Consider the following 27,241-nt stretch of genomic DNA (forward strand, 5'->3'; position numbering starts at 1 on the left):
TGAGGGAGGGAAAGCAATGACAAGATCATGATGTAACTGCAGTTACTTTGCAAATGGTATTTGCAGTCAATGCTTCACTGGACAGGATGCCCTGAAGAGGATGCTCATCTGGAGGGACCCCTATCACTTCTCATTGGGGTTGGCCACTTGGGAGCACATCCCCCTTTTTTTTCACCTTCTCTCTTTCCCCGTTCTTCCCTTGTATATTTGGATTTTTGATTTTGTTTTGCCCAAATGGAAGAGTTACTGTTACAGTTGCTGTATACCATGAGTTATGGACCCCAGAAATAAACCTTTGTGCCTGTAAACCTATTTCATCATCCTTTGTGCAATAGTGAGAACTTCTGGTCTCTTTCAGATGAAGACCAAATAGGTGAATCTAACCACTTGTCGTAGATTTAAACATTCATAAAACCATTTAACAGGTCTGTCATGGTTTAAACCCAGCCAGCAACTAAGCACCACGCAGCCGCTCACTCACTCCCCCCCCACCCAGTGGGATGGGGGAGAAAATCAGGAAAAGAAGTAAAACTCCTGGGTTGAGATAAGAACGGTTTAATAGAACAGAAAAGAAGAAACTAATAATGATAATGATAACACTAACAAAATGACAGCAGTAGTAATAAAAGGATTGAAATGTACAAATGATGCGCAGGGCAATTGCTCACCACCCGCCGACCGACACCCAGCCAGTCCCCGAGCAGCGAATCCCTGCCCCCCCCTTCCCAGTTCCTAAACTAGATGGGACGTCACATGGTATGGAATACACCGTTGGCCAGTTTGGGTCAGGTGCCCTGGCTGGGCATGAGAAGCTGAAAAATCCTTGACTATAGTCTAAACACTACTGAGCAACAACTGAAAACATCAGTGTTATCAGCATTCTTCACATACTGAACTCAAAACATAGCACTGTACCAGCTACTAGGAAGACAGTTAATTCTATCCCAGCTGAAACCAGGACAAGGTCTCAGCTCAGATCTGATTGATCAGAGATAGTTGCTTAACCTGTCTCCCATTTGTGCTACATCAGAGAGGTTGCAATGCAGTCAAATGTATTAGTTTAAGGTAGTACCACCACGACTGATTTAAACTCATCTGCTTGACTTGTTCTGTCTCAGTCAAATGTGAGAATTTTCAATTCAATTTTCAGCTATTAGTGAATAAACAGATATCAGATACTACTGAAGAACCACTATCACCTGCTATCTGGTAGGCTTTGATGCAGTGTGATCTGCCCTCCACCACTGCAGGCAGGGCCACTGACCACTCTCCTGTTCATGAAGCCGTGAAGTCCAGATCGCAGGACTGACACTCTTAGCAGATGACTTTGAGCTAAATACACTCTTGAAAGTTTTCCACAGGGGTACGAGGCATTGCCGTGGTAAACCATCTGTGCAGACTTGCCTTTCTTCATCTTTCTGTAAAACTTGGCCAGACTTCAGGGACGTCCAGCCTCTTCACTCAGGTATTCCAGACAGAGCAGCTCCTTTGGGGTCTAAACAGCATTAAACAGAAGTACTTAAATGTTTTGATAGTTGGTGCTGCAATGCCTAAGGGGTGCTTGGCCCCAGGAGGGAATTCAGGTGAAACACAGGGTAAAATCTGGCTCTCATCTGGATTCATAAAAGCTGGTGTGCTAAGAAATACATCATCTGAACTCCAAAAAGTGTTCCATCTTTCTCCTTCCTTAAGGAGAAGATGCATTTAGCACTTGTGTTATAGTTCTTGCACCTGGCTAGAAAGGGAGATCAAGAATTTATGGTCCTTGAATTTGTAGAATACTTCCGGTTTTAACCCACTAAGAATTAAAACCAGCATAAAAAAAGTCCTCTGTCTCTCAACCAGTATCCAAAGTAGAGCCAAGATTCTCTTCATTTTTGTGGATTAGCAATCATCTTCCTCTAGGACTTTAGCCTCATTTGGAGAACTAACCTGAATCATAGCATACCCTCTTCATCTGAATTAGTGTAATCTAAATGGATTCACATAAAAATAGAAGCTTTTGGAACCCACATATTCCACATTCTGGCTGATACCTCTAGTCATTAACTTATTTTTACTGCTAGAAACATTGTGTATGTCTATCAGATATGGCTCCTTCAGGACTGTACTAAGTGCCAAATGATCTTACGCAGGAGACACATATGTACATCCATTCAGCAAAGTAGGTGATGCTCCTGGGTGCTCAGGGAAGTCTCTGCCTGGTGCCTGGAAGATTAGATGGTGGCTGGAATAGATTTACTGAATTAACCTCTTAACTGCACTGACTTGTCATTGAACTAAAGTATATGCTTTGCCAGAAGTTCTTTCTTAGTGCTTTTTCCCATTGCTCATAGGAAAAAATAGAAATAATTAGAGGATCCTGGTTCCCCTGTTGTCCTTGTTTTCTGTCAGTGTGAGTCCATGAACGTCAACAGTGTTCTTCAGTTTATCCTGATTGAGACAGCCAGGCTGAGGTTGTCAAGACTGCAGAATAAAATGCAGCTGCTGCCACATGACAGTCAATGTATATGTGTGTGTGCACGCATTAATTGTACTGCATACTCCTGATTTCGCAATGCGGACCCAGTGTTTGACCAGTGCAAAGATAAACAGTTACACCTGTAGAGTGAGTGCACAGAGAAGGATATGCTTCCACAGTTGTGGTAAAAGCACAGGAAATGCTTGAATTTATATGTCAGTACTCAAAAGCACCTGCATCTCTAGCAGGCTTTTACCTTCCGCTGCTGCTTTGAGGTCTCAGTCATGTTTTAGCTCCTATCATGAAAGAAAGTATCAGTGGAGACATTTACCTTTAGAAGTATTCACATATGTAGGCTTTCCATTTGGAAAAAATTACGAGGAAAACATAAGGGCAAAAATGCGACTTTCCCAGTCCTACGCACAAATTTTCTAGTGGGGCTGAAATTGCAAATGTTTCTAAGGTTCATCCAAAAACCTAAGTCACAGAAAAGAGCACACACATGGCTATATGTAAGTCCTGATTTGTCCAAAAATCCTTGGTGTTACACAAGTGATGCTCTTCCGAAATATATGGGTGTGTCTGGTCATATCAAGTATGTATTTCTTAAAACACTGATTCACAGAACTCAGGGGAAACCTTGGCCTTAGCAAAACACTCCAGACTATTAATGGGCATCAAAATTTCTGTCTTAGTGCTGCATCCGACAATCTGTCATTCAGCTGACACTTAGGATGTGTTTTTTCTCACACTGCTTTTAAAGCGATGTAATTATTTCTGGTAATGTCAGCTGGCAGAGGGAGAAACAAGGAATTTCAGCCAGCATTATTTTTGACTGCCTATGCTGAAATGAAGCAGGAGAACTTGTGAAAAACTGTATGCCCTTTGGGTGGCGCCTACTGCAAAGCATTTGGTTTCTTTTCTTACACAGTAGAGCTGAGAAAGGTCCCAGCCTGACCTTAAATCCCTGGCTCCTTTGGGTACTGCTGGGAGAGGGTGCGACCACAGAGCCTCAGGGATATCTGGTATGCAGAGAGGGGACAGAGAATAGAAAACGAATAGCATCTATTTATAAATGCAGTTTGCGTTTGGTAAGTGTGAGTCATTTGCCTCTTTGGTTCTGTGTATTATATGGCTCCTGAAAAAGCTGTAAACTTATTTTATTAGTTATTAAATTTATTATTTTTTTAAATACTGTTGATGTGTACACCCATGAATAAAACAAGTCCTTGCCTAGTCTCACAGCTAGAAGAACAGAGAAAACATCAATTTTCTTTCTTTTTCAGGGTGTAGTAGCATGTTTACATTACCTCAACAGACACTGGTAGGCTGGGTGGGAAGAACAGGTTTTAAGAAAGGCTTTGAAAGTATAATTACAGTTAGACATCAAGAGCTGGCACACCAGCTCTGGGGTGTAAATATATGGGCTGTTAGATCTTGGGTTAGATCTGATTTTCACTAGTGATTTTCACCCGTAAGGACCTGGGGAGGGTGGGGAATGTGAGGCATGAACATAGCCAGGCTTGCCTCCCACCCGACCTGCTGGGCCAGCAGAGCCAGCGAAGGCTGTTGTAATGTGCCGCTGGATGGGCTGACACCACGCTGCCAACACCTCCAGCTCAAGGGAGTCGAAAGCGGTCTCTCTCCGAGCTTGGTTTCCTAGGATTGTTTTAGAATTGCTTCAGTTTAGACATGCCGGTGCTCAGCTTTGCCCACAAAGTCTCCTGCTTTTTGTAATCCAGAGCATAAATGTTGTATGTCACTGGTATTCATAATATATCAAGTGGCAACATGAAAGGTGATATGCACTTCTAAGCAGCTGTGATGTGCCAGAGTACAATGGCATAACAAGGTTAGCCAAAAGCTCGCTTATTCATCAATTTATAAAATCAATTTCTAGGAAAAGAAAACATATCTGAAATACCAAGAAAAGAAACACAAGAACTTAATTATTCAACATGGAAGATTTTATTTACAATTAGACATAAGGATCTCAGAAAGAAGAGTTTGAGCTTTATTTTATTTGTATTGAGTTCATTAACATTTCCAATAAATGTTTATCCTGCACTGTTTGAACAAATGTAAATACTTAACATTAGCCTTAATAACATGAATTAACAATAACTGTAACTGATGCTTTGGACAAAATAACTACTAATTATAATTCAAGTGCAATCTAGGTGCTGAACATAGTTTAAAAGTCCAAACCTGCATCGAGATCAATGAGAGTATACATATGAACAAATGTAATTTTGTGCATGCAGAATTGGGCCCTGAGACATTTAAAATCACGGCCTGACTTGCTGGATCACCACAGAGCACTAAACAACACTAGTAGAGCAAATGCAAACTTGCTGACAATTGACTTGAAGCCACAGAAAATGAAGCTGAAATGCTAGTGTATCAAAAATGACAGGAGCACTGCTGTTCCTTTTGTGAAAAGATCTCACCATTAGATTCTGGCATGAAAGACTACTTTTATTATAAAAACTTGGTGTCAGATCTTGAACCACAGCAGAGCTGTGCTTGTTTCATAGGAGAAGGTGACTTAATGACTTTAGCTGTTCTCATACTTTTTTGACCAGTCCATAGGACTCTAGGGATGCCTTCAGTTGTGTCAAACTGTCCCCAAACTAATATGGGAACAGAGCATCACATATGACACCAGCAATAATGTAGAGATGAGAGAAAGGTCTTGTTTTTCATTGACTAGCAAGCACCATGAGTAATCAAATGCACAGGCTCTCGAAGTGAGTGTCATGCCTCATTCACATCTCCTGCCCTGTTACTTTGCATTTCCATCACGGCTGGAAAAAGAGAGTGTAGCCATGTACCACATAGACCTTGTCTTCAAGAATAATCTCTTGGGATTTCTGTGATTCATCAGCTCTGCTTATAGCTACATAACTTTGTCCACGAGGAACATGGGATTAAAACAACAGCATTGTAGTCTGTTGGGTTTTTCGCTTTATTTCCAAAGGGTGAAAACACCTTACTAAAGACACCTGGCCAAAGATATTGTCCTTTACTAGCAACACAAACCTTTCTGGTTTAAAGTCCATTGTAGTATTATTTCCAAACACCAGGCTATGAGAGGCTGGCCATGTTTGATTTTCCTTTTTTCCTTGCAGCTCGTATTTAAGGGGACAAAATATCCAAGAAGAAATCTTATAAAGTGCTGAACTTAGGCTCTCATTCTGAATTCAGTGAGTCCATGGGAAGAGACCCCACAACACTCAATATCTGCCCCACTGACTTTCATTTCTAAGATATGGCATTCAGATTAAATGAAAAAGTAAACCATTTACACAGATGGCAGTGTTTGCTACCTGTTTACAGGCTGGTGCACCTCATTAAACAAACGGTTGCACAAATTTCCTTGTGGCAGATGGTTTATCAGTAAAGAATTGGGGCTACCTGTTTTAATTTATGTTCTTCTATAGCAAGGAAGTGGAACCCTCTGATGTTTGATCAAAACCATTATCTTAGTCTTTCCTGTGTCTGGAGCATTCCGGAATATTTTCTCTTGACCCTAAAGGCAACATATCAGATCGTTCTGTAAGGAAGGACTTGGGCGAAGTGGGGTTAGGGCAGAGCAGAGGCTGGTGTTCAAGCAAGAGCCAGAGAGAAAAGCACACGGGAGGCAACAGAAGGAGCAGTGGAGCAGGTTGGGAGTTAGGGAGTGGTTCAGATTACTAAACAGCTGTGGAGCCAAATGTTGATGAACAACATCAACAAACGAATGACTGTGGTGTGTCTATGAGCCATCTCCATATAAAATGTATAAACAACATATTTTAGTAAGTCTTTTATTAACTTCATGTATTACAGTTAGTAACCTTACATATTAAACTTCACATTCAACGCAATTCACATCCCTGAATAGAGGACAGAGAGCCGTTCTATTGCAGCAGCTTCCATTCCTTGAAGGAACAGAAAGAAACGTCGCAATGAGAGCATCTAGAGCACAGCATGAGCTCAAAGGTGTTGTCATTCCCAGCCTGTGCTCAGAGACAGAACATCAGCAAACTGCTTTCATTTGTCTTGCAAATCCCGGAAGAAAAAAAAGTAGCAAGTTGCTTAAATGGCAGAAGGTGGACTAAAATCCAACTGCACCTCAACTTCAGTCTGCTTGAATGCCAGTTAAAGTTTGTAACAAGGTTCAAATAATCAAAGTTATTTGAAAGCATAGTTTCCATGGTGGTCTCGTTATTGATGTCAGAAGCGCGGACCTTTGGAAACATCAACTTATTTGGGTTAGTGAGTTGGTCTTCTCAAAATGGAAAAGAACTTTGAATTCCATAGCATGTGGACTGACTGTGCCTTGAATCATACCTTTTGTCTCTGAATTGTAACATGCTGCTTGGCTGAAATGTCAATTAAATATTGACTACCTCTGAAGTCTTCTGTTACCTGTAGTGAAATAAAATCAGAATGCAGCATGCAATGCGGTAAGTCTTTGTCTTAAAAATGTCTCTTTACTACAGCATACTTTTCACCATAACATTCATGTCTCTTCACTTCTTTTATATCACTCCAAAAATGTGTTTGTTTCCCTAGATGTCAGTGCATTAATTCACCACTTGCTTATTCTACCCATGATGGGAGTATATTTAGTTTTAGTGGGCTAGGTATGTTCAGGAGATGTTTAGACTAACATGACAGTGATGCACGACTGAGAGAAAGAAGTGAGAAACCCTATCCAATACTCAATAAAAAATGTCATTTACAGGGGGTTCTCTGAAACCTCTCAGTCAAGGGTATGTCCTGGAAGAGCACAGGAATCTGAAGCTGTGTGGCCTCAGTCCCAGAGAAGTACTAGAGGGTACTTCTGAACAGTTTAGCAGTCTTGGATAAAATGTCTATTTTCATAAACTCAACAACAATTGTGTTGTGTTTTGGAATAAAAAAATGTTAGTCTTCTGATATAATTCCCAATACCCTCTCCTGAGTGTGTTAAGACATCCTGCAAGATTAAGGCTGGGAAGAGAATTTGAAAACATTAGCTAAATTATCTGGATGATTTCGCACAGAACAACTGCTGAATTTACTAGCACTTAAAAAATAAGAACAGCTAAATAGGTAACGATTCTGAACTTCTTGAAACCCTGAGGAAAAGTGCTGAGGATTGAGCTGTTAGTGCTTACTTACTTATTTTAATTTCTTGGATCTGCAGATGAAATAGGAACCCATGAATGAGAGGAACAGCACAGAACCTGTGATGATTAACACCATCTGCAGCACACTCAGCATCTGGACTCGACCAGTGACTTTATTTCTGAACATTTCTGCTTTTGCATCCCCAATAACAGCAGACTGAAACAGTGCAAGAAAAATATCACTGAAAGGTAAGTATGCAAGCCCTCACTTGCTGAATATATACATGCAAATCACAGCATGAGTTTAATTGCCCAATTTCAGGGCACCGAGACTGAAAAAGCTAGGTCATTTCTTTTCTTCTTTTTTTTTTTTAAACAGTGAAGATTAAATGACAGAAAATATACTAACCTCATTTAGCCAAAGAAGAGGAAAAATATAAGGTTTTTGAACTTTTGATAAAGCTCTGAAATGAGAAAATAAGTACAGCATGTTACCTTTAGTTTGTTGCATAAGCCCAGTCTCTACTTAAACATTTTTATTCTCCTCTAACTACATTTCTACCTTCCAGGTGTACATTTTTAGTATAGTTTCGGACTAAAAAAAAGTAAGCCTACAATTGATAACAGCCATTTTACATATCGGGAACCATCTCTTTCTGTCTAGCCTTCCATATGTGGGTAGTCAGAAAAAAGAAAGAAAGGCTGGACATAGCTAGGTGTTCGTAGGAGGGTCTGAAGATCTGTGTGGTGTTCAGCTGCCAGATGTACAGGATCCCCAAATGCATGTCTGTACATGTACATTTGGGCCAATGAAGAGAAAGAAACAGCTGGAGGCCAGTCAATCCTTGGTATGAACTCCATCTAGTGATAGAGCACACATATATTCTCTCTCTCATTGGATTTATTACAGAAAATACATTTTGCCTTCTAGTTCATCCTCATGGTCCCCATTTGGGTTTTGCAAAAATGTTGTGCTTAAGAATAACATAATAATGTTGCCTTGTAAGCTTCTGTGGGGAAATCAAATGTGTGCTAAAATACTTGGGCAGTGCATTACTCAAGAAGGCTTGCTCTTTGGCTGAAATTTGTGTTCTCTGAAAAGTCATGACTGAAATTTTTGCAAGAAAAATGAAAAAGCTTCGGGAAAGTTTTTTTATTCCTTCTTTTCCCAGCCATTTCTGACACTCTCATAGACCAATCAGGCCTCTTGAAAAAAGTCTTTAAAAACAAAATAATGAAGTAGTACTTACTCAATTTTTGGTGCAGGCTTCACAAGGAGGTTTACTTGCAGCCTTTTCGCAAACTGTAGTGTAAAACCAGTGATCTAAAACCAGGAAAAAAAATCCCACACTAATTTAGATTTTTGAATTGGATACCTAAGCCTAGAATATGGACTGTGTCAAAAAGCACTTTGGTATTATCTTATCCTTATGTTTTTAAAGATTCCATTTTTATGAAGTTTTAATGTTTCTAAGAGTCTCTAATTTCTCATAGAAGTTCTGATTTTTGTGGTTTTACCATAGTTACTTTTGTAATTTGCAATTAAAATTGGAGGTAAAAAAAACATTAAAAATTCTAAAACAGTCATGAAATGTTTTATACAAAAATATGTTTGGTTTTTTTTTCCACCACAAATTAGCTAATTTTTCTTTTTCAACAAGGATATTTAATTTGCCAAAACCAAACATTTCCTATTAGAACAAACTTATCAAAACAAAGATCAGATCTTTTCTTCATCTCCTTCTTTCCTCCTCTGTCCTCCACAAAAATAAGACAGGGTGTGATTCTTGAAAATTTCATATCAGATTTAGGAAATTCTGGTTGATGTCTCTATTCCAAATAAGGTGAAACAACTATCGATCTCCTCATTGAAGTTACATAGCTTAACTGTCAAATTATATGCCTGAAAATATTTTAGCTAGTAAGAAATCCTGAATTTTAACTTTTTACCCAAATTCAGAGCAAAATAAAATCTTGGAACCTTAGAATTCATCACACAATTCAGAAAACTTTGGTAAATACACTTAAAGTTAAGAATCCGAACCACTTGAACAGAAGTAGAGGTAAAATTGGAAGCAAAGCAATCAAAATCAGAGCTGTCATAAATTCATTCAGTTTGCAATCTCTGTTGCATAATCTGAGTCACAAAGACTATATTAGGTCTGTTCTAGAGTAGTCTGTTCAGACTTCTAGAAATTTTCTTGGAAATAAACTGATCTATATTATTTAATTTCAATTGAGATAGTAATTATACAATAATGGCTAGCAATAGAAAATGAAAAAAATTAAGTATAGAGGGAACAGAAGAACTTTCATAGGAAAGAATTTTCTGAAGGTACTTAAAGGTCATAGAAAAGCTATAGCATACTTCAAAGTTTGCAGAATCTATTTAATCTTACATTCCCAATAAGAAAATCAAAACTTATTTTCCAGACTTTGAAGGTCAGAATGAGAAAAAGTTCTGCTCTAAATTTCCCCTGCTAAAACCATAACACTTTTTTGAGCGGATCTTGCAAAAGCAAGTATGAATATGTTGTATCTTCTGCTCATCCCCCTGGTAAAAGGCCTACTCTACTACAATTAAATTTAAACATTGCAAGTTTACTGAGTTACAATTATTAAATATTTGTACTTACAGGCTCTACATCTAGAAACGTCTCGTGCTCCTTCTCATTTGGGCTCAGGCCTTCAACATCATGCAATACAGAATCACTTGCATGAAGAAAATGCGGAAGAGAGATAAATACTGGTCTTCCTATTTGAAAAAAACAAACTCACTTGAATCATTAAGCCTTGTTTCAGTGCTTACCTTCTGAGGCCATTTTCCATGCAAACATAGTTTTTTATATAGACACACAGTCCTGATAAAAATGTTAATAGTCCCCATCCCCCCCCCCAAAAAAAAATAAATTTGAGCGTTTCTGTGATTGTACTGTCGTGAGGAAAATTTGCATGGTGAAACAAATTGTCTTTACAAATCCTGCTTGTCTGTGTCTACACTGTGGAGCTGGCAGTGCTTCCAGTTTCATGCTGAAGTGAGGATCTGTCAGTCTTTCCCTCCAGCTTCATGATCTTGTTTTAGTAGAAAGCAAGCCTGAAGGGAACCCATGCTGTCCACTCTGCACCAAACACAGACTCTGTATATATTTATTTTATTATACTGATGCTAAATTAAGCCAGTAGTGTCTGACAGTCTCTGCATGTGTATGGTTGTACACACACACACGGAGTGTGTGAATTATCACAAATACAAAGACCATGACTATCTCTGGCTTTTATACAGTTTCCCCTCCTTTCCTTTCTATACATGCATTCCCACAGTTTCAGTATACAATCTATTTTGCAGAGCACTATGCAGAATACAGAAATATTATAGTCCTCATTTTGGGAAATAAGGCTGCAGAAATGTGAATGGTCTCACAGGCAATCTGTGGAAGAATTCAGACAAACACGAACATCCTGGATCTTAGCATACCACCTCAGCTACAGGACACGTGCTTTCTCCACAGTTAAATGGCTCCTTTGGTAGTACCATGTCACTACTATACCTGCTTTGCAGGCGCTAATGTCTAGGACTCCAGCTATTGTGCAGTTCTTTGATATGACTTCATCTCTACAGAAGCAATAATTATCTCTGACTTCAGCAGGTGATGCAAATGCTTCACGAGGAACTGTGAAACGATAGAGTGAGATTCCTTTCACATCCTGCTTGCTCTGGAAAACTCCATAGATTGATCTGAATATAAAAGAGGAGAAACATGCTTCAGGCATTTGGATTAAAACTCTGAATTCATGGCAATACTCCTTAAGATTATTCCCCCAAGCATCTCTCTCTCTTAAAAGAAACAAGTACTCCAGGGAGCCAATGTCCAGGCCCCCTTCACACTTCAGCAGTTTGTAGGGGTGTACCTGTGTAACAGAGAACATTCCACACTTTCACAAAAGGATGTGCAAGCTCAGAGGTGAGCACAGCAATACACAAAAAAGACAGACAAAAATACTACTAATAAACAATATACACAAAACTAAAAAATTAATTAAGAGCTCTTTTCCTACACACTTCTATACCCACTGTTATTATGAAATTTTGAAAGTTTTTGGACTATAGTAGAGCTACTTATCAATATAAATCAGCTCTGCTACAGATTTTTGCTGACCTGATAATACTAATCTAAGCTTTATGATGCAGGCAACATTCTGCATATAACCTTATTCCACTGCAGATGAATCAGAATACCACTTAAGCTTCTTTTTGCTGATACGTTATCAACTGATACAGAGATGTGGTTGTTACACAGTAATGTAACCAGGGCAGCAACACTTTGTATTGCAGCCAAACAAAAGAAGGGTTCTGGGTTTTGCAACATGGACAGAACCATTTTCCATTGCTCTGTTTCAGCATGACCTTTGGGCAATTGTTACTGTCCTTCATTGTTCATTAATTGCAAGAAATAAATGGCCAGAGGGATCTCTCAAACTGTGTGCAATCAATCCAAAGAATTCTATCATTTCTCCTCTGCAAAGAATCCCCTTTTCCATGAAAAATGTGAAATGGTTGTGAAATGCTTTCCAGTTTGGAAAGCTTCACCAAAAAAAAGAACTCTAACTTCTTATAAAAACACCAACCTTTAAAAAAAAACTTTCTGCAAAGCAAATGGCCCACTTCAAACCTAGTTAAAGGGAACCAGCTGTTTCCAGGCAGCAAAATAGACAAAGGGGTCGAACCTCCCAAAGTAAATGAACTGTGATGCACTTTAAATCTTTTACCATTGCTTTCAGCGATCCCACTGGAGAACTTGGGGACACTGGCTAGCCACAGCAGAAGCAGCAGGCTGAAAAGCCATCAGTATGGGATGTATTAAGCAGGTTTGTTTGTTTGTAAATACATAAAAATAAAATATGTAAAAATATCCTGTGAGAAAAAAATTTGGAGTATCTAGTGGATGACAGTAGATCCAGATCTGCATAAATGATGTTCTGCAGAAATGCCAAATGTACCTATTGCCTTCTGAGACCAAATAAGGCAGGTTATAGCCTGCGTCTTGGTCTTAGAAGTTCATTGAACTATTGAACCCTGTGGCCCTCAATGACTTTCATAGATCTGTAACAGCTCACAACAGTGTCAGATATTCCTGAGTTATACATCTGTAACTGGCTGAAATAAAATACATCATAAATAAATACATCATAAAGCTTGCTACTTGGCATAAATAAAAGTGGTAGAATCAGGTTCTGAGTCACGAGCACCGCTCACAAATTTATTTGTGTTTAGGTGAAACGTTTTTGTTGAACTGCCTCAGGGACCTAAGCCCAAGCAGAGCCACTGCAGCCACCCTCTGAACGGAAAGAGCATTTGGGTGGCACGTGCAGGCGTGTATGCACATCAGGAAGGGACCAGCCTACCTGCAAATGTCAGAGGAGAAGAAGCGCAGTATCTGATCCTTCTTAACAAATGGTGGGAACGATGCCCCATCTGCGAATAAAATAAAATAAGAGCTTCAAAGCAATTCCACTTAGAAGACATGATTTATTTTCTAGCTCAATACTCAGCTGTTACTTTCCTATAAAGCTGTGAAAAGAGAAACAAAATGAGTCATTTATGGGGAAAATATTTATCTAAGTTATTGCACAGTGACAGGCACTCCACAGAAAACATTGAATTGGTTTTGAAAGTAAGCCAAATTATGGAAGCTGTTTTGTTGTTGGTTTTTTGCTTTGTTTTGTTTTGGTTTTGTTTTTTTTTCACAGATGTGAAGCTGTATGATCAAGCCCATTAAAAACAGAGGATACAAAAAGCAATCCTGCTTAATATGAAACCCAATACCTGTTGCCATTGCTTCAAGGTTTATGCAGTCTAAAGACCTAAACCTTTCTAGAGGTGCTTGGTTCCTCTGCAGTTATGGCAGCTCTTACAAGAAACACAGTTTTAGACTTCAAAACTGCCTATTTAATAACCAGTGCTAAACTTTTTGTCACCAAAGATTGCTCAAGTGGACCTCTTCTTTGTAAGCTGAGATCCTCTCTTATAGCTAATGGGGAGAAGGAAGGACTTCTAGGGCACAACCCATCTCACCCCATGGTAGACATGCAAAATAGGTCAGAGGAATAGCACTTTGGTAATGTCTTTTTCTCCACTTGTTATAAAAAGAACACAGACAGCCAGTTCAGATGCATATTTCTGCACTGCAAGCATCCCGAGTTAAGTAAGAGGACTCTGCCATTTTCTCAAATGAGGTGTTGTAACAAACCTTTAACCAGTACATTTGTTACTTCTTGCTACAATTTCTGTTTAGTTTCTTAGTCAGCAGCCATAACCAAGGGATTGAAAACATCTGTGGTATCTTTGAATCTAGTTGGCAAGAGTGATAAAAGCTAAATTACATACTGCCACTTGCCCACTGCTGACAGAAGCACTTTTTCATAAAGAAGATCCAAGATCATCCTAGACACACACTCTATTTCTAAATCTTGGCAGTCTTGGAGAGTTGCCAACATGGACTCATTTCAAGCTGTATACCAGAATACTGCTTAATATTTTTATCTAAGTATTTACTTATACTATATATGCTGCACTTTGGTGCGAAAGCTTACACGATAAGAAGGAATTCTCACACTTGCTTACAAGACTTTTTAAATCTCCTGCTTCTGTAAACATATGGTCCCTCCTGAGTAGTCGCATTGAATGCTCTTGTAAACTGTGCAATAACCTTTGCTAACAAGGAAAAGCTCCACGTTTTCACTGTACTGGAGCACTTAGTCTAGTTAGCTGAGTATGTTTATTCTGTCAGCTGTGGAAGAAGAAAAAACAAAAAGCTGACCCTGGGAAAAAAGGGTTCAGGCTCCATAAGAAATAAGGAAAGTCTTAGAACCTAAGAAAATATTGCCTCCTATAAAATTAATTGCATGTTTTAAAAAGGAACTAATTGGTTTTGATTCACAGACTTTTGGAAAGTCAGATTCTTGTGATGTATTTGAAATACTTCAAAATAACTTGCCCTGTGCTCTGGGTTATAAGGAAAATGATATATGCCAGGTAAAGACACATAGAAAAGAAAAGAAAAGAAAAGAAAACAAAACAAAAACCTGCTTGTTTTGATAGTTGCCCACTGAAGGCCTACTGCTCTTTGCAAAAGCTTTCACTGTGACATCTGCCAGCCTCAGCTCAACAGATTGTGGTGTCCTAACAGCGACTCTTTAACTCATCAAGAAGAAAAATATCCTCTTGAACAAATGTATCTTAAACACTCAACTGTTTTCATATGCATTCCAAAAGCAAATTCAAAAATATTCTTCTCTAGTTTATTCTTCCCAAACTAAATTACTTCTTTTCTTCATCCCTTTTCACTTGCGAGTGGCCTCCAAGCCACTTGTCTGACAGCCTTCTTCCTTGTCACCCCAACTTCTTTTCATATCTCAGAAAAAAACTATTCTGTCTGTTCTGGTGCATTTAATTTTATTTTTCAACATTGTAAATGAATGTACATTATTAGAATGTAAAGATATTTTTCAACTGCTATCGTGAAGGAAAAGAATCTTAGTTATATTGTACCATATAGATAATTAGTAGTAACAGAGAGCTGGATTCTTTTCTTGTGTCTCTTCCACATCTACTCTAGCTGAAGAGAGTGTATATATACGTATATATAAAATAATGTACAATAACGTATTATATATATTATAACGGATACACACATATGCATGTATAGCAGTAGTAGGTATACATTCATATTTATATAGACATTTAATATACAGAATACAGAACTGTCAAATCCCAGGGGAATTACTTTAAAGATTTTATCTCATTATTCCCTTGCAATATCAAGAAATGTGTTGAAGTTTTAAAAAGCTTTAATAGGCTCACCTGTGCCATTAACCAAATCGCAGTGGCCTTCCCAGTATGCAAGATTGCTTTAAAATAAAAAAAAAGTCATTCTGCATGTAGTATGTTATACCATGTAATCCATTTCATTACCTGTATTGATAAATATAACTGTTCTAGTATAAGCCTGATCCATAAGAAATGTCAGAGTATAGAGATGTTCATTCATTTTTTCAGATAAATTACATGGTGCACTAGAATAGGATAAAACGGATCTAGCTATTTAAGTATGCAAAACAGAATTAACTAATTCTATCAAAGAATCAATAACTGTCTTAAATCCGAGCTCCTAACAGAATCATTAATAGCTGAAAGAGAGAGGTGGTTTTGCTAAGCCCAGGACTTGATCCAGCTTCCTTTGCGTTGTTGAAGATTTTCCATTTATCTATATCTTAGTGAATCAAGCCTTAAAAGCCATACCTTGAAAATATGTATGGTTTTTAATTATACAACTATATGATACCTTTTGTTTTTATAGCTTTCAATTATGGCTGTTTTTTTAATATCTTCTTTCCCAGTATAGACTCTGTAAAGTCCGTCGAATGTCCCATTATACTGCAACAGACATAATAAGAAGGAATAACAGTTAGCAGTACTGAACTATATTGTAGCATTGTCAGATTATTTTTTCCTCACAGCAGCTGCCTTAATTTTTATTCACAGAATGATAACTGAAGGCTTTGCCTCCTCATTGGTTTCGCTTACCGGGTAGAAGACTCCCAGAACTGGGTCCAAGGGGAAGGGGACCTTACTTAGGAAGGGATCTTTGTATCCCCACAGTAACTCTTTCACTGTTCTGTTCTGCAGCATGGATGACTTAGAAGCTTTAATCCAGGTGTTCAGTAGTAGTTGTATAAAAGTATTTGTATACAAGGAAGGTGCAGCCTACAACAGCAATAAAATTAATGTTTAGCATAATAATTCTGCATGTGCTTTGGATCAAAAACACAGAGACTGACTCCAAGAAATCTCTGGCAAAGCCAGTTTCCAGAGTTGCAGCTCACTGTAAGTTAAGTTTCTACTTAAAACTGACTCCTTAACAAAACAATTACTGGGCATAATTTACACAAAAGTAGACAATTTGTCTTTACTGCTTACATGAGCTCACTAGATCATCCCTAATCACAGAACCACAGGACAGTTGAGGTTGGAAGGGACCTCCTGAGGTCATCTGGTCCAACGTCCCTGCTCAAGCAGGACCACCAAGAGCCAGTTTCCCAGGACCATGGCCAGACGGCTTTTGAATGTCTCCAAGTAATAATCTCAAATCCCTATCTGTATAACATGCACTGTACCACTTTTGGTTTTCTTCCTCTTTTCTGTCATCTCCATATGTCACATACTTCAGACTCACTCACACTATAAACATGTAAGTAAAAATATACAAGCCTTGTTACTTTCTGGCTTAGATAAGTGGTTTAGATTTGCTGTTATGCTAGCAGCAATACACCTGTATCCTGCATGAAACTGATCAAGCACTGAATCTCCATTATTTCTTTACTTAGAAAAAATATATATTTGTAACAAACGAGTCCTTCTTTCTGAACAGCTTCTGAAATTTCTGAATTCTAAATAATGGATAACTTTTCCTAATTCAATGAAGAACAATGTAGATTTACCAGCAATAATTGTAATGAACGTTACCAGAGGCATAAACATAAAGTCAAGTCCCTAAAGACAATGAATAGCTTGTAGAAAGCAAACAGAAATTATCTATGTTGGCCTGTCTGGTGAAGCAGAAAATTGTCATAATTTTGATAAGTAAATCTGTGCAAAACCAAGTGATTCTCTTAGAGTAAGTGCTCAGCCTAGGCCCAGTAGTGGGCCATCTCTTTGTACTTAGTGCTGTGGGGATAGCAGTGGAAGAGTCTCTTTTGCTCTCATTTCTTCCCCCTGAACCGCATGAATCTTTTACTTTTGTCTGAACTGGAATGCAGAGTAAGCAGAAGGCATGGATATGACAAGATTATGAGATAGAAGAGATGTGGGTTCAATCCCCTCAGGGTTAAGAAAGTGTGAAAAATATGTGTCTGAGTTCCCTTGTGAGTATTTTGACGACAAGGTTACGATATCAAAGGTGGACTCTACTGGATTAAAGTCAGTGCTGTCAAACAAGATAGGCAGAGCCTTTCTGGGAATTTAGGTTTACACCAGTTTGTTTCTGAACAGCAAAATGAGGCTTGGATCCTCTGTTCTCAACCCCCTTGATGCAGATGGTTGCAGGCATGAGCCTATGCTTAGACCCATAAAGGGCTATGTGGTCCAAAGGGTGGGAGTTGAGCCGTGTCCGTTAATACTGTGACTTGAAGGACTCTGGGCATAGGAAAAAAGAACAGCTTTTCAAAAAAGAGATGCTGGCCTAAATTAGGACATAGGCAGAGTATAACTGGTCTGAATAAGGCCATTTGGTTTTAATTATTAGGTCTTTTCTCCCTAGAGAAAAGAAAGCTTAAGGGACCTCATCACAATATTCCAGTACTTAAAGGACAGCTACGAAGAGGATGGAGGCTCTTTCTTCACAAGGAGTGACATGGAGAAGACAAGGGGCAACGGGTACAAGTTGCACCAGGAAAGGTTTCATCTGACAGACGAAAGAAATTTTTTACGGTGAGAACAGTCAATGACCGGAACCTTGTAGAGTCCCCATCACTGGCAGTTTTCAAGGTCCAATTGGACAGGGTGCTAGAAAATTTCATATAGGCTCCCTTTCTCAGAAAAGATTCTCCAGGCAGGGAGAAGAGAAAAAATCCCAAACCCTAGAGGCTGCAGGTTGAAAACTGAACAGGCCAACCGAGACATGCCAGGTACACTGAGGTGACCTTCTTGGCCAATAGGGATTAAAATGACCACAGGTCAGATTCGACAGGGGTATAAACTGGGTCCCACTGGAGGACATGTGGGAACCAGTCCTCCTCGGAGCAGCGGGTCTGCAGTCGGGGACTCCCCCTTGGGTCAGGGCACTGCCCGAGGTAACTCCTCAAAGGAGAGAGCCCTCATCCTTTAGGTGAGTGATATGCGCATTTTGAGTCATCACTTTTAAATCTCAAGGATTCTTAAGTCAGCTGTGTAGTACTAATTCCCCGTACGTCATTGAACCTATAGTTCACTGCTGTTACCAGAGTTCTAACTAACTTTTCTACTGAAGAATAAATCTGCGCTTGAACACCTGTAGGATTTGATTGTGTGTGCCTCCGTAACAGACAGGAACAAGTCAATTTTCATTTACCGTTAGGATTACCCTGGGAATATAAGGAAATCTTAATATATATATGCAATGTACTCAGAATTTTATTTTTTTTTTAAACACAGTAATACAGCTATCCTTAGCTGACACTGATGTCATCTGAGTTCATAGAGAGAAAACCTACCCTGTGGCAGTTTCAGTATTACTAATGCTAACTTCTCCCCTATTTCCTCCAGTATCTCAACATTTGAATGTGGACATTGTGGTTTTGTTTCTTTACTTACAACAACAGCAAGGTTGAGGCACGTGATGGTATCATTTTCTGTCCCAACAGACATATCAGGTTCAAAATGAGCAATGTTAGGCAGCATGTAGGATATTGTGCCATCAGAGTTTTCCGTGATATTTTCTTTGGGTAAATATCGCACCCTTGAAATACAAAATAAAAACATAGAATATTTTTAACATTTGACTTTCAAGATAACACCTAACCATGCTGACTGAAGTTTTTTGAAAAGTTGATGAACATTTTTGGAGATGAATGTTGAACATTTTATAACCACTGAAAGGATTCTAAACTTTTAATGTGCGTATCTGTAAAAATTCCATTTTCTGCAAAATATTTTTCATTTGGAAATATTTCCTTAGTGCCTAATGGAATTTTTTTCTTGATAGTAAAATGAAAACAAATATTTCTTTTTCATTTTATTTCATGGACCTTATTTATTTTATGGACGTTGTATCTTTTTATATTTTGTTTTAAATTAATTATGTTTTGTCACATTTTTGTCTAAGCTTTCTCATGCTTGCATGTAATCAGAAGGGGATGACTCAGAATGATTAATAAACACTCTTAAGTTTTGATTTGATAGGCCTGTGTCGCAACAAAACAGATTACAGGTTAAATCCGTAATAGGAGTCACTCTGATAACATTTTATATGCATATGGAGATTTATAAGCAGTCTTTCAGCTCCACTGAGATTCTCATATGCCTCTCAAGAATACCTTGTCAGCAGATCCCTAAGATACAGATCTCTGAGCCGCTGCAGTTCTAGTTTTAGCTCAACTCTTCAAGTCCCCATCGTCTGGCTGACCCCTCTGTGGCATCATATGACTTAGTCTATGCTGTGGGTCCACAAACCTTGTCCCAGCTCCATCCCAGAAGGGATCTTGAGGGTACTCCATCAGATCTTCCAGCCTGGGCATAGGGGGACCAAAGGGTTCGGAGAGTATTTCCCCATGGTACAGATGTAGCCAGTGCAGGTGGGCCTTACCCCCAAAGCAGCTGGATCTTGGCTTCTCAAGATTGGTTTCTGTGCATGTCATTTTAATTAATAGCCTAATGTGCAGAGCACCTACCTGAAAGTTGGGAGATTTTTTTTCTAATTAATATTACTTCTAACGAAACAAATGACCTAAAACAAAGTTTCCCAACAGAACTGTGGGGACATTTGCATTTTCAAGGCCAATAAATAATTAAATATTTAAAGGGAGATTGAGAGAGAGAGAGAGAGACACTCAGTGTCACAGTGATTCAGGGAGACCCAATGTCCCACATGAACATGACCGCAGCAGTGAGAAGAGCTACAGCCATCATTTCTTACATGGTCTCATCTAGGCTTCTAGCAGAGATATGTCCCTAAGAAAACAGGCACAATCACCACCACCAGAGTAAAACACTTCTGTTTGGCAGGAATTCACCTTCTGTGGTATTTCTTAAGTGGTTAGTTTCCTGATTCCTGTGTAAACGTTTCCTATGTCTTCCCAGCTGCTCTATAAACAAAGAGTTCTCTATTTCCAATGAGAAATAAATAGTCTTTTAGGCATCAAAGCACCTCAGCTGTAGATGCTGCAATGCAAAACCAGCTTGCAAATACAACATGAATCCCCAAAGATATCAAGAAATAAATATCTTATCATTTTAGGAAAGCAACTTCATAACAAGTGTGCCAGCGATAGCTGGGTATTGAGCTTAATGACTCAGGAAGCATCAACTAGTCCTATGTCAACATCAGAACTTTCTCTGACTTTAACAAAACTTCTGATACAACATGTCACATATTCAGGGGGCTTTTCTTACCTGTATGTGTAAGGTCCTCTTTGTTCAAGTTTTGGACGTGCTCCTTGGTCTAACACTTCTGAGGGATTTTGCACATGGAAAACCCAAAATTGCCTGTAAACTGAACTTCCTGGCACACGCCAATTTTCAAAAGCAATGGTACCATTTGCAATGACAGCTTCCTAAAAGGACAAAAATCAAAGCTAAAATTAAGCACACAGAAAATGAGTGACAGGCTGCATTTACTCTCTAGAGGATTGTAGAAGATTCCCAAACAAACACAAAAAAAACCCTTTTATCATCAATATAAGGCATGCAGCACACATTTTTTGGCCAATATTTGAAGGTATCCTGACATTCCTGCTCAGGGAGAGCAAAAGTGAGTCCCCCTAAAATAAGTGACCACAAAGCTGATATAGTTGCTACTCTAGCCAGTAGCAAAACTTTCCTACTGCTGTGGTCGGGCTCTGCCTTAGTTCCCAAATACTTGCAAATCCACTGATTATTTGTAAAACAAAAAATCTTTGAATGACTGAATGATACACAGCAGTTTTTAGAATCCATAAACTACTTTTCATAGGTTTGCAAATAGCCCAGAGGAGGAAATGAGAGTTATCTCTGAGCATTACTCAGGCACTAAGTAATTTTGCACCCAGAGAAAGCAAATAGTGTTCTTGCAGGACTGGTTTCTGTCAGAAAACTCTTGTCACCAAAACTGAGACTTTCTAAGAAATGTCTCTAGTTTTGATAACATTTTGTTAGGAAAATTTCCCAGGTCTAGGTAATGAGGGCAAAATATGGCTATAGGGACAAGACAGGACATCAAGAACCACTCTAGAATAACCAACAGCTTTATGTCTGTGGCCCTCAGCTATAATATGGTAAATGTCTATTCAGTCCTTGGGACTGTAGAGTGAGAAGGAGAGTTTGTTTCCTGCGTTGTCAGGAGAACGCCTGCTTTGCCTGATCTACATTAGGCCTCTTTCTAGATTAATTTCCCAAAGCCCTGGGGTAATGTAGTTTTTTCCCCTTGGTGGTAAAAATTCAGAAAAGCTTTTTCAATAAGAAGGAAAATCTAGGCTGCCTGGTTCCAACATATAAAATGTTTTTTTTATTAGAGTGGTGCAATATTAATTAGTTAATTTGCACGGCTCATAGAGTCCCAGGAATTAAAAGGCTGGAATCCCTCCAGACAGCAAGAAAAGACATTTTAAATTACAAGTTGGTAGATTTTCTTTCTAGCTTAGGTTTTTGCCTCTGGAGTTTGCTTAGCAAGCACCATTTAAAAAAAAAAAAAAGGATACTACCAATTAAGAATCACTGCAGTTAGAAACAAATACCATGTCTTGGAGAACTCGTAACACAGTCAGGGCTTTGTCTGTGGAAAGCCTGTTTGTATGGTGGAGTTGCAAATGCCTTGCTGGTGGTGTAAAGCACTGGGCTTGCTCTCTGAATATCTGCTATAATTTATGTGCATTTGTGTGAGAGGGGAAGGAAACCTTGCTGCAGCAAATGTGTCATCAGCTTGAGGTCTTGCACTCTGACCTGACAGCTAAAATTCTCTTCAGCCTTGTTTTGCAAACCTCAGGAGGCCAAAGACTCCATCACAGCTGTGATCCAGCAAGGGACAGAGCATCTCCTCGATGAAGAGAGAAAAGCTTACAAGATTTGGAAATCACCTTTTCCGTTTCCACAGAGAATTGGTCAGAGAATCTGGGAGAAGCAGGCTGATATAAAGGCGCAACTCAGTCTGCTCAGAGTCTGTCTGTGATCTGTACTCAGCAGGGTCCTGGGATGGGGACAGATGCCAGGATTTGAATTCCTGCCTCTGTGTAACTGGGGTAGGGAAATGGTTAAGGATTCCTGACAGCTATACGGTCAAGAGGACAAACTAATCTCTCTAGAAGTCAACAACACACAGGCACAGACGTGAATAGAGAAGTTTCAACCTTGTGACAATAGATTTTAAAGTAATGTTACCTCTTAAAAATCCTCTCCATCCCTTCCTCCCTCCCCTTATAACCCTTTGCTAGGGGTTATGATAGCACAGAATGATGTGCTAACTCTTCTGCCACTGAAGAGTTTGCTCAGAGTCCCTGAGCCATAGGACCTCTCCTCCCATCCTGGAGAGGTGCAGAAATAGTCCACAATCTGCCTCCAGTTTTAGACATTTGGGGCGTTTTGAAAAATGTTTATTCTGCAATGATCACACGTTACAACTTTGTGTTGACTTGGAAGAATACAAGGAACATGCTTCCTGACAGCTTTCTCCATGTAAATGGTCTTATTTTTATCAAAGGGTGGATCTTTGCCTCTAAACCTCTGTCTGCTATTGCAGTGAAAACTAAGAGTGAGCAGGACTTTACACTGGCTTTTTAGCACAACCAGGACAACTTTCCATGTAAACTGAGACTATAGGCTGTGTCACGAGCCTTTTCATGTACATCCCGTACTGCCCCTTACTGCACTTCACTAGACTATGTACTTTCTTATCGATCTAGAACAAATTTGCTGTCCACCTAAAGAGGTAGGGTGGCTTGCTTTTATTTTTCATGCAAGAATAGCTAGTATGTCCGTATTATACCTTAGGAAATGCCGACAGAGAAAAATTACTTCGGGCGTTGTATGAAGATGTCCCTGGGACCTGAGTAAACAGGACAGCCAGGTCGCAATGAGTTACTGTGTGGCTTGGCAGCCCAGCATCTACTCTGTGCTAATGCCACCATGGACACTCTTGGGGGATGCCTCAAGGGGAGAGCTGATCCGACCTGACAGTGCTACGGCCAAAGGGGCAAGCCAGCTCCCGCAGCCCCCGGTACCTGATCTACGCGCCTCCCCCTTCTTTGTGCCAGCTTTCATTCCTCAGGGAGCTGTTTCTGCCTGCTGGGCTGGAGGGAAGCTATTACCTTTCCTTTTTTCTGGGTTACCTTTCTACCAGTGAGCCACTTGGCTCAGTGGTGTGGGTAGGGGCAAGGATCAAGTGAGAACCAGAGTTAAAACAAAGGAAGCAGCAGGACAAAAGAGGGAGGGGGAGGAAGGGAGCAATACCATTATTTTTGTGGCATTCAGCCATTATTGTTAATAACATTTCTCCCACAAAGGAGGTGTGCATGATCTTCCGTCACATACTTTGAGTGCAAATGGTGGGTTAAAGTGGAAGAAAACCTAGAGATCTGTCTTTATTCATGTCTTCATTTAAGAAATCTAGTATCCTTACACCAGCAAGCCCTTGGGTGTTGGCAGTCTGATCACTGGTGAGGCCAGCCCTAAATATTACCCCTCTCTATGGCTGGTCACTTGTATATTGCCCTAGTAACACTGCCATGCTTTGTGATATTATGAAAGGTAGGGTAATTTGGGAAACTGCTAGTTTGCAGCTGATAACGTGAAACACTTCTCAACTCCCTAGTCAACTGCATCAGCTCTAATATCTTATGCAATATTAACTATTGTTAGCAAAAGTAGCTATACAATTCATAATTGCTACACAGCAAAGTTCATCTCATGACCTAACTGTGCAAGACTGAGTGAAATCAATGGGAACTTTAACCCCTTTTGTTTCTGACACAATTTTTCCCCACTTGTGGTGGGTCAACTAGCAATACATAAATTCAAGAAATGCTGAGCAGTCAGCAATAGAAGCTTGCTGTACTTTGTTGCTTTATGCTAAATTCAGCCATCATGATTTCTGATGAAGAAATACAAAATCTAAGACAAAGTTGCTGTCTTGACAAAGGATCTGGCTAGATGGACAAAAGATGCCATTTTCTGGGAACTGAGAGATGCCGTGAATACTTTAGGCTGTAACAAAATCGTCACAGTTTATGTCTATGTGTTGTATGTGTTGGGCTGCATATGGAAGCTGGAGGAAACAAACAATACAACTGTGTAGGATTATTAGCTTATTAGTAGTCTTTCTATCCAAGCTTTGTTGGATCAAATCTTTTAGTCCTTTTTCAGTCCTTGATCATAAAAAATTATGGAAGTCAATCAAGTTTATCATTGATAATGCTGGAATATGTGCAATTAGATCACTTATGTTCTGCTGGGAGGCAGCAGTTGCTTCAGATTAATTAGTTTACATAAAGAAGTGGCATATGAATGTCACAAACACAATTTTAAATTAGAAGTGTTTCCTATGCCTCCAGTAGCTGAGGAGATACAATCTGGCCAATCATAGATAACAGATATGTAGACAGACAGATGGCTAAACTTAATAATAGCTAAAATTGATAGCTTTATTGCTAAAAATAGCAGAGTCTGACCCTGAGGACTCTACAGAAAGAGTGCAGCACTGAGGTATTGTAGCAAATCATACACCATTCTGTATTATCAATTCATCAGGAATTCAATATATTAAGTAACATTATGTGGCTTCTCTTAACCTCCTGAGCTCACACACTCAGGTAGAAATCAAAAGCTTTTAGAGAAGTAGCGATAAAGATTTTTCTGGCAAATGAATGAGCTACCAATGGGTTTGAGTGGTTAGACCTAGGGGTAAAAAAAAGCTGATCAGCTGAAAAAAAAAACAGTTTTACCATAACTCAAATAATAGGAATTTTTGCCTAAATAAATAATATTGTTTTAAGGAAGGGAAAGGCAAAAAGTAGTAATTGAGCCATGTTAAAATATCTCCTTTCAACAATATCAGGTGCAAACTTTCTAATTTGTTGTTTAAAATTATTTTTTTTTTAATGTTAGGCATGATAATGTCTAATAATAATGATAACAGACATGCTAATGTGCAACCGAAATGTGTGGAATCAGTTAAAAAGGTATGTTTTGATAGCCTCAAACAAACTTTTTTTTGTAAAGAATTCTGAAACTTTCAGGTTTCACTCCTAACTGTACCAAGGACAGTTTTCTAAACCCTCAAGAACTTCATGGATGGGCATCTCTCCCCTCTGGATAGATTCATTGTTTGGGGAAACCAGGATTTTTGGCCTTTGGTACTAGAATCAAAGGCATCTTTTCAGGGGGAAGTCTCCTTTCCCTGAAGAATATCAGAGCTGAAATAGGTTAGCACTAATCTCCTTCAGTAGATCCCTGCCAAGGTGCTGCTGGTGGTGGTGTCATTTTGAGTGTGCTCTTCAAGTGACAGTTTCTTTAAAGAGCCTCGAAAAAGACTCAGAAAATATATATAATGTTGACATTTTTTAAAACCCTGCCCCCCCTCTGCATGCAGGAGTGAAAACAGCTTATCTAAAAAAGATCCGAGACACAGGTAAAGCAGTCTGCTGTTAGAAAACATAGCAGTGTGTTTTGTGTTGAAGCAGAGATATATGTTAATAAAGTGGAACACAGGAAGGGGTCACATCTTGGTGTTACATGGACTTTGTTTGGGTTGTTCACCCATGGACTCTTCATGGGTGGAGAACAGCACCTGCCCGCTCGGAGATAACAGCCTATACCCTGATTGACAAATTTCTGAGGGCACCTGAGACTGTCTGTACACTTGCAGATGCTTTCTCTTTGCTGCAGCAACGGTATGCAGCCTTCCAGCAATATACGTCCTGCAGTGTTTACTCAGGTTAATCTCTCAATGACTGAAACAGAGGAGAAATGAGGCTGGTAGGGTTCGGTAAGCTGCAAAGATGTGTGGTTAAGGGAAGCATGCTCAGGCTTCTGCTTCTAGCAGAACAAGAATGGTAAGAACTATTGATGCCATTGATTTTTGAAATTGAAGTTGGCCCTGTTTATTGGGAGATGCCAAGAAGTTCAGCTGGACTTGCTTGTGAGTAAATTGATGACAAGGTGATTTGATCAAATCTTGATAACAACTTAATTTATGACAATTTGAAATGTTATAGTATCAAGTGTCCTAAAACTATTCATTCAGGAGGAAAAAAAATTATTCAACATTTGTTTCTCCAATCCAGCAATAACATTTTACAGGAACATTCATTTTCCCTAGAAATACAGGTTTGGTCTTACTGCATTGCTGTCAACCTGTGCAAAGAACTGCAATTTACTCTGAGATAGGATACACAGAGGAACAACTAAGGGTCTTTTTTCAAGCTTTGGACTGTGCAGAATTTAAGATATGATTTTGCTTATAATAGTGATATCTGAAATGTTTTTTCCCTTTCATAAAAAATGTGGTATTTTGACATTTGATTTCACCCATTGGGTGAGGACCTAATTCAGGCTTTGCTTTATAAGAGTACAAGTGGAAATATAAATGCTTACAGGCCATATTTGAGAGAACATCTCACTCATTAGGGTTTTTCCTGTCCTAGAGTCTCTATTCTTGAGAAATTCCAAATAAAATTGTCATTGGAACTGATCCATTTCTACGAAATATATACTTTAAAAAAGACCTTTCCAAAAGTGAAAGATTTGGAAAAAAAAAAAGAAAGTATTTTCAATATGGTCTGCTCAGCAGACCTGTTTCCTTTGCAGTCAGCTCTATACTTATCTTAAATATAACTGCAGTGAATAACAAACTTTTTTTTTTTCTTACTATCCCTTTCATCAACACAGGTAAATCAGAATTAATTAGATTCAGGTAACTCTTGAGTACCTGCCGAACTGATCATATATTTCAGCTGTTGTACC

The 27,241-nt window shown here is 39.1% G+C and overlaps 1 protein-coding gene across 5 annotated transcripts in view; it reads right to left on the minus strand.

The window, feature by feature from the left end:
- Positions 1–4,406: 4,406 nt before the first annotated feature.
- Positions 4,407–27,241, minus strand: part of CD36 (CD36 molecule (CD36 blood group)) — a 38,017-nt gene continuing 15,182 nt past the window's right edge. For all 5 annotated transcript variants that reach the window (XM_075024749.1, XM_075024744.1, XM_075024746.1 and 2 more), the window contains 12 exons: positions 20,705–20,865; positions 18,908–19,052; positions 16,145–16,324; positions 15,903–15,994; positions 15,422–15,468; positions 12,964–13,033; positions 11,109–11,296; positions 10,197–10,315; positions 8,811–8,884; positions 7,970–8,024; positions 7,613–7,777; positions 4,407–6,874 (listed from right to left, as the gene is read on the minus strand). In XM_075024749.1, the coding sequence (XP_074880850.1) occupies positions 7,613–7,777; positions 7,970–8,024; positions 8,811–8,884; positions 10,197–10,315; positions 11,109–11,296; positions 12,964–13,033; positions 15,422–15,468; positions 15,903–15,994; positions 16,145–16,324; positions 18,908–19,052; positions 20,705–20,865 (1,296 nt within the window). In that variant the 3' untranslated portion in view covers positions 4,407–6,874. The remainder of the gene's footprint in view (positions 6,875–7,612; positions 7,778–7,969; positions 8,025–8,810; positions 8,885–10,196; positions 10,316–11,108; positions 11,297–12,963; positions 13,034–15,421; positions 15,469–15,902; positions 15,995–16,144; positions 16,325–18,907; positions 19,053–20,704; positions 20,866–27,241) is intronic.

This window comes from Buteo buteo, chromosome 4 (assembly GCF_964188355.1).
Source record: "Buteo buteo chromosome 4, bButBut1.hap1.1, whole genome shotgun sequence".
NCBI lineage: Eukaryota > Metazoa > Chordata > Aves > Accipitriformes > Accipitridae > Buteo > Buteo buteo.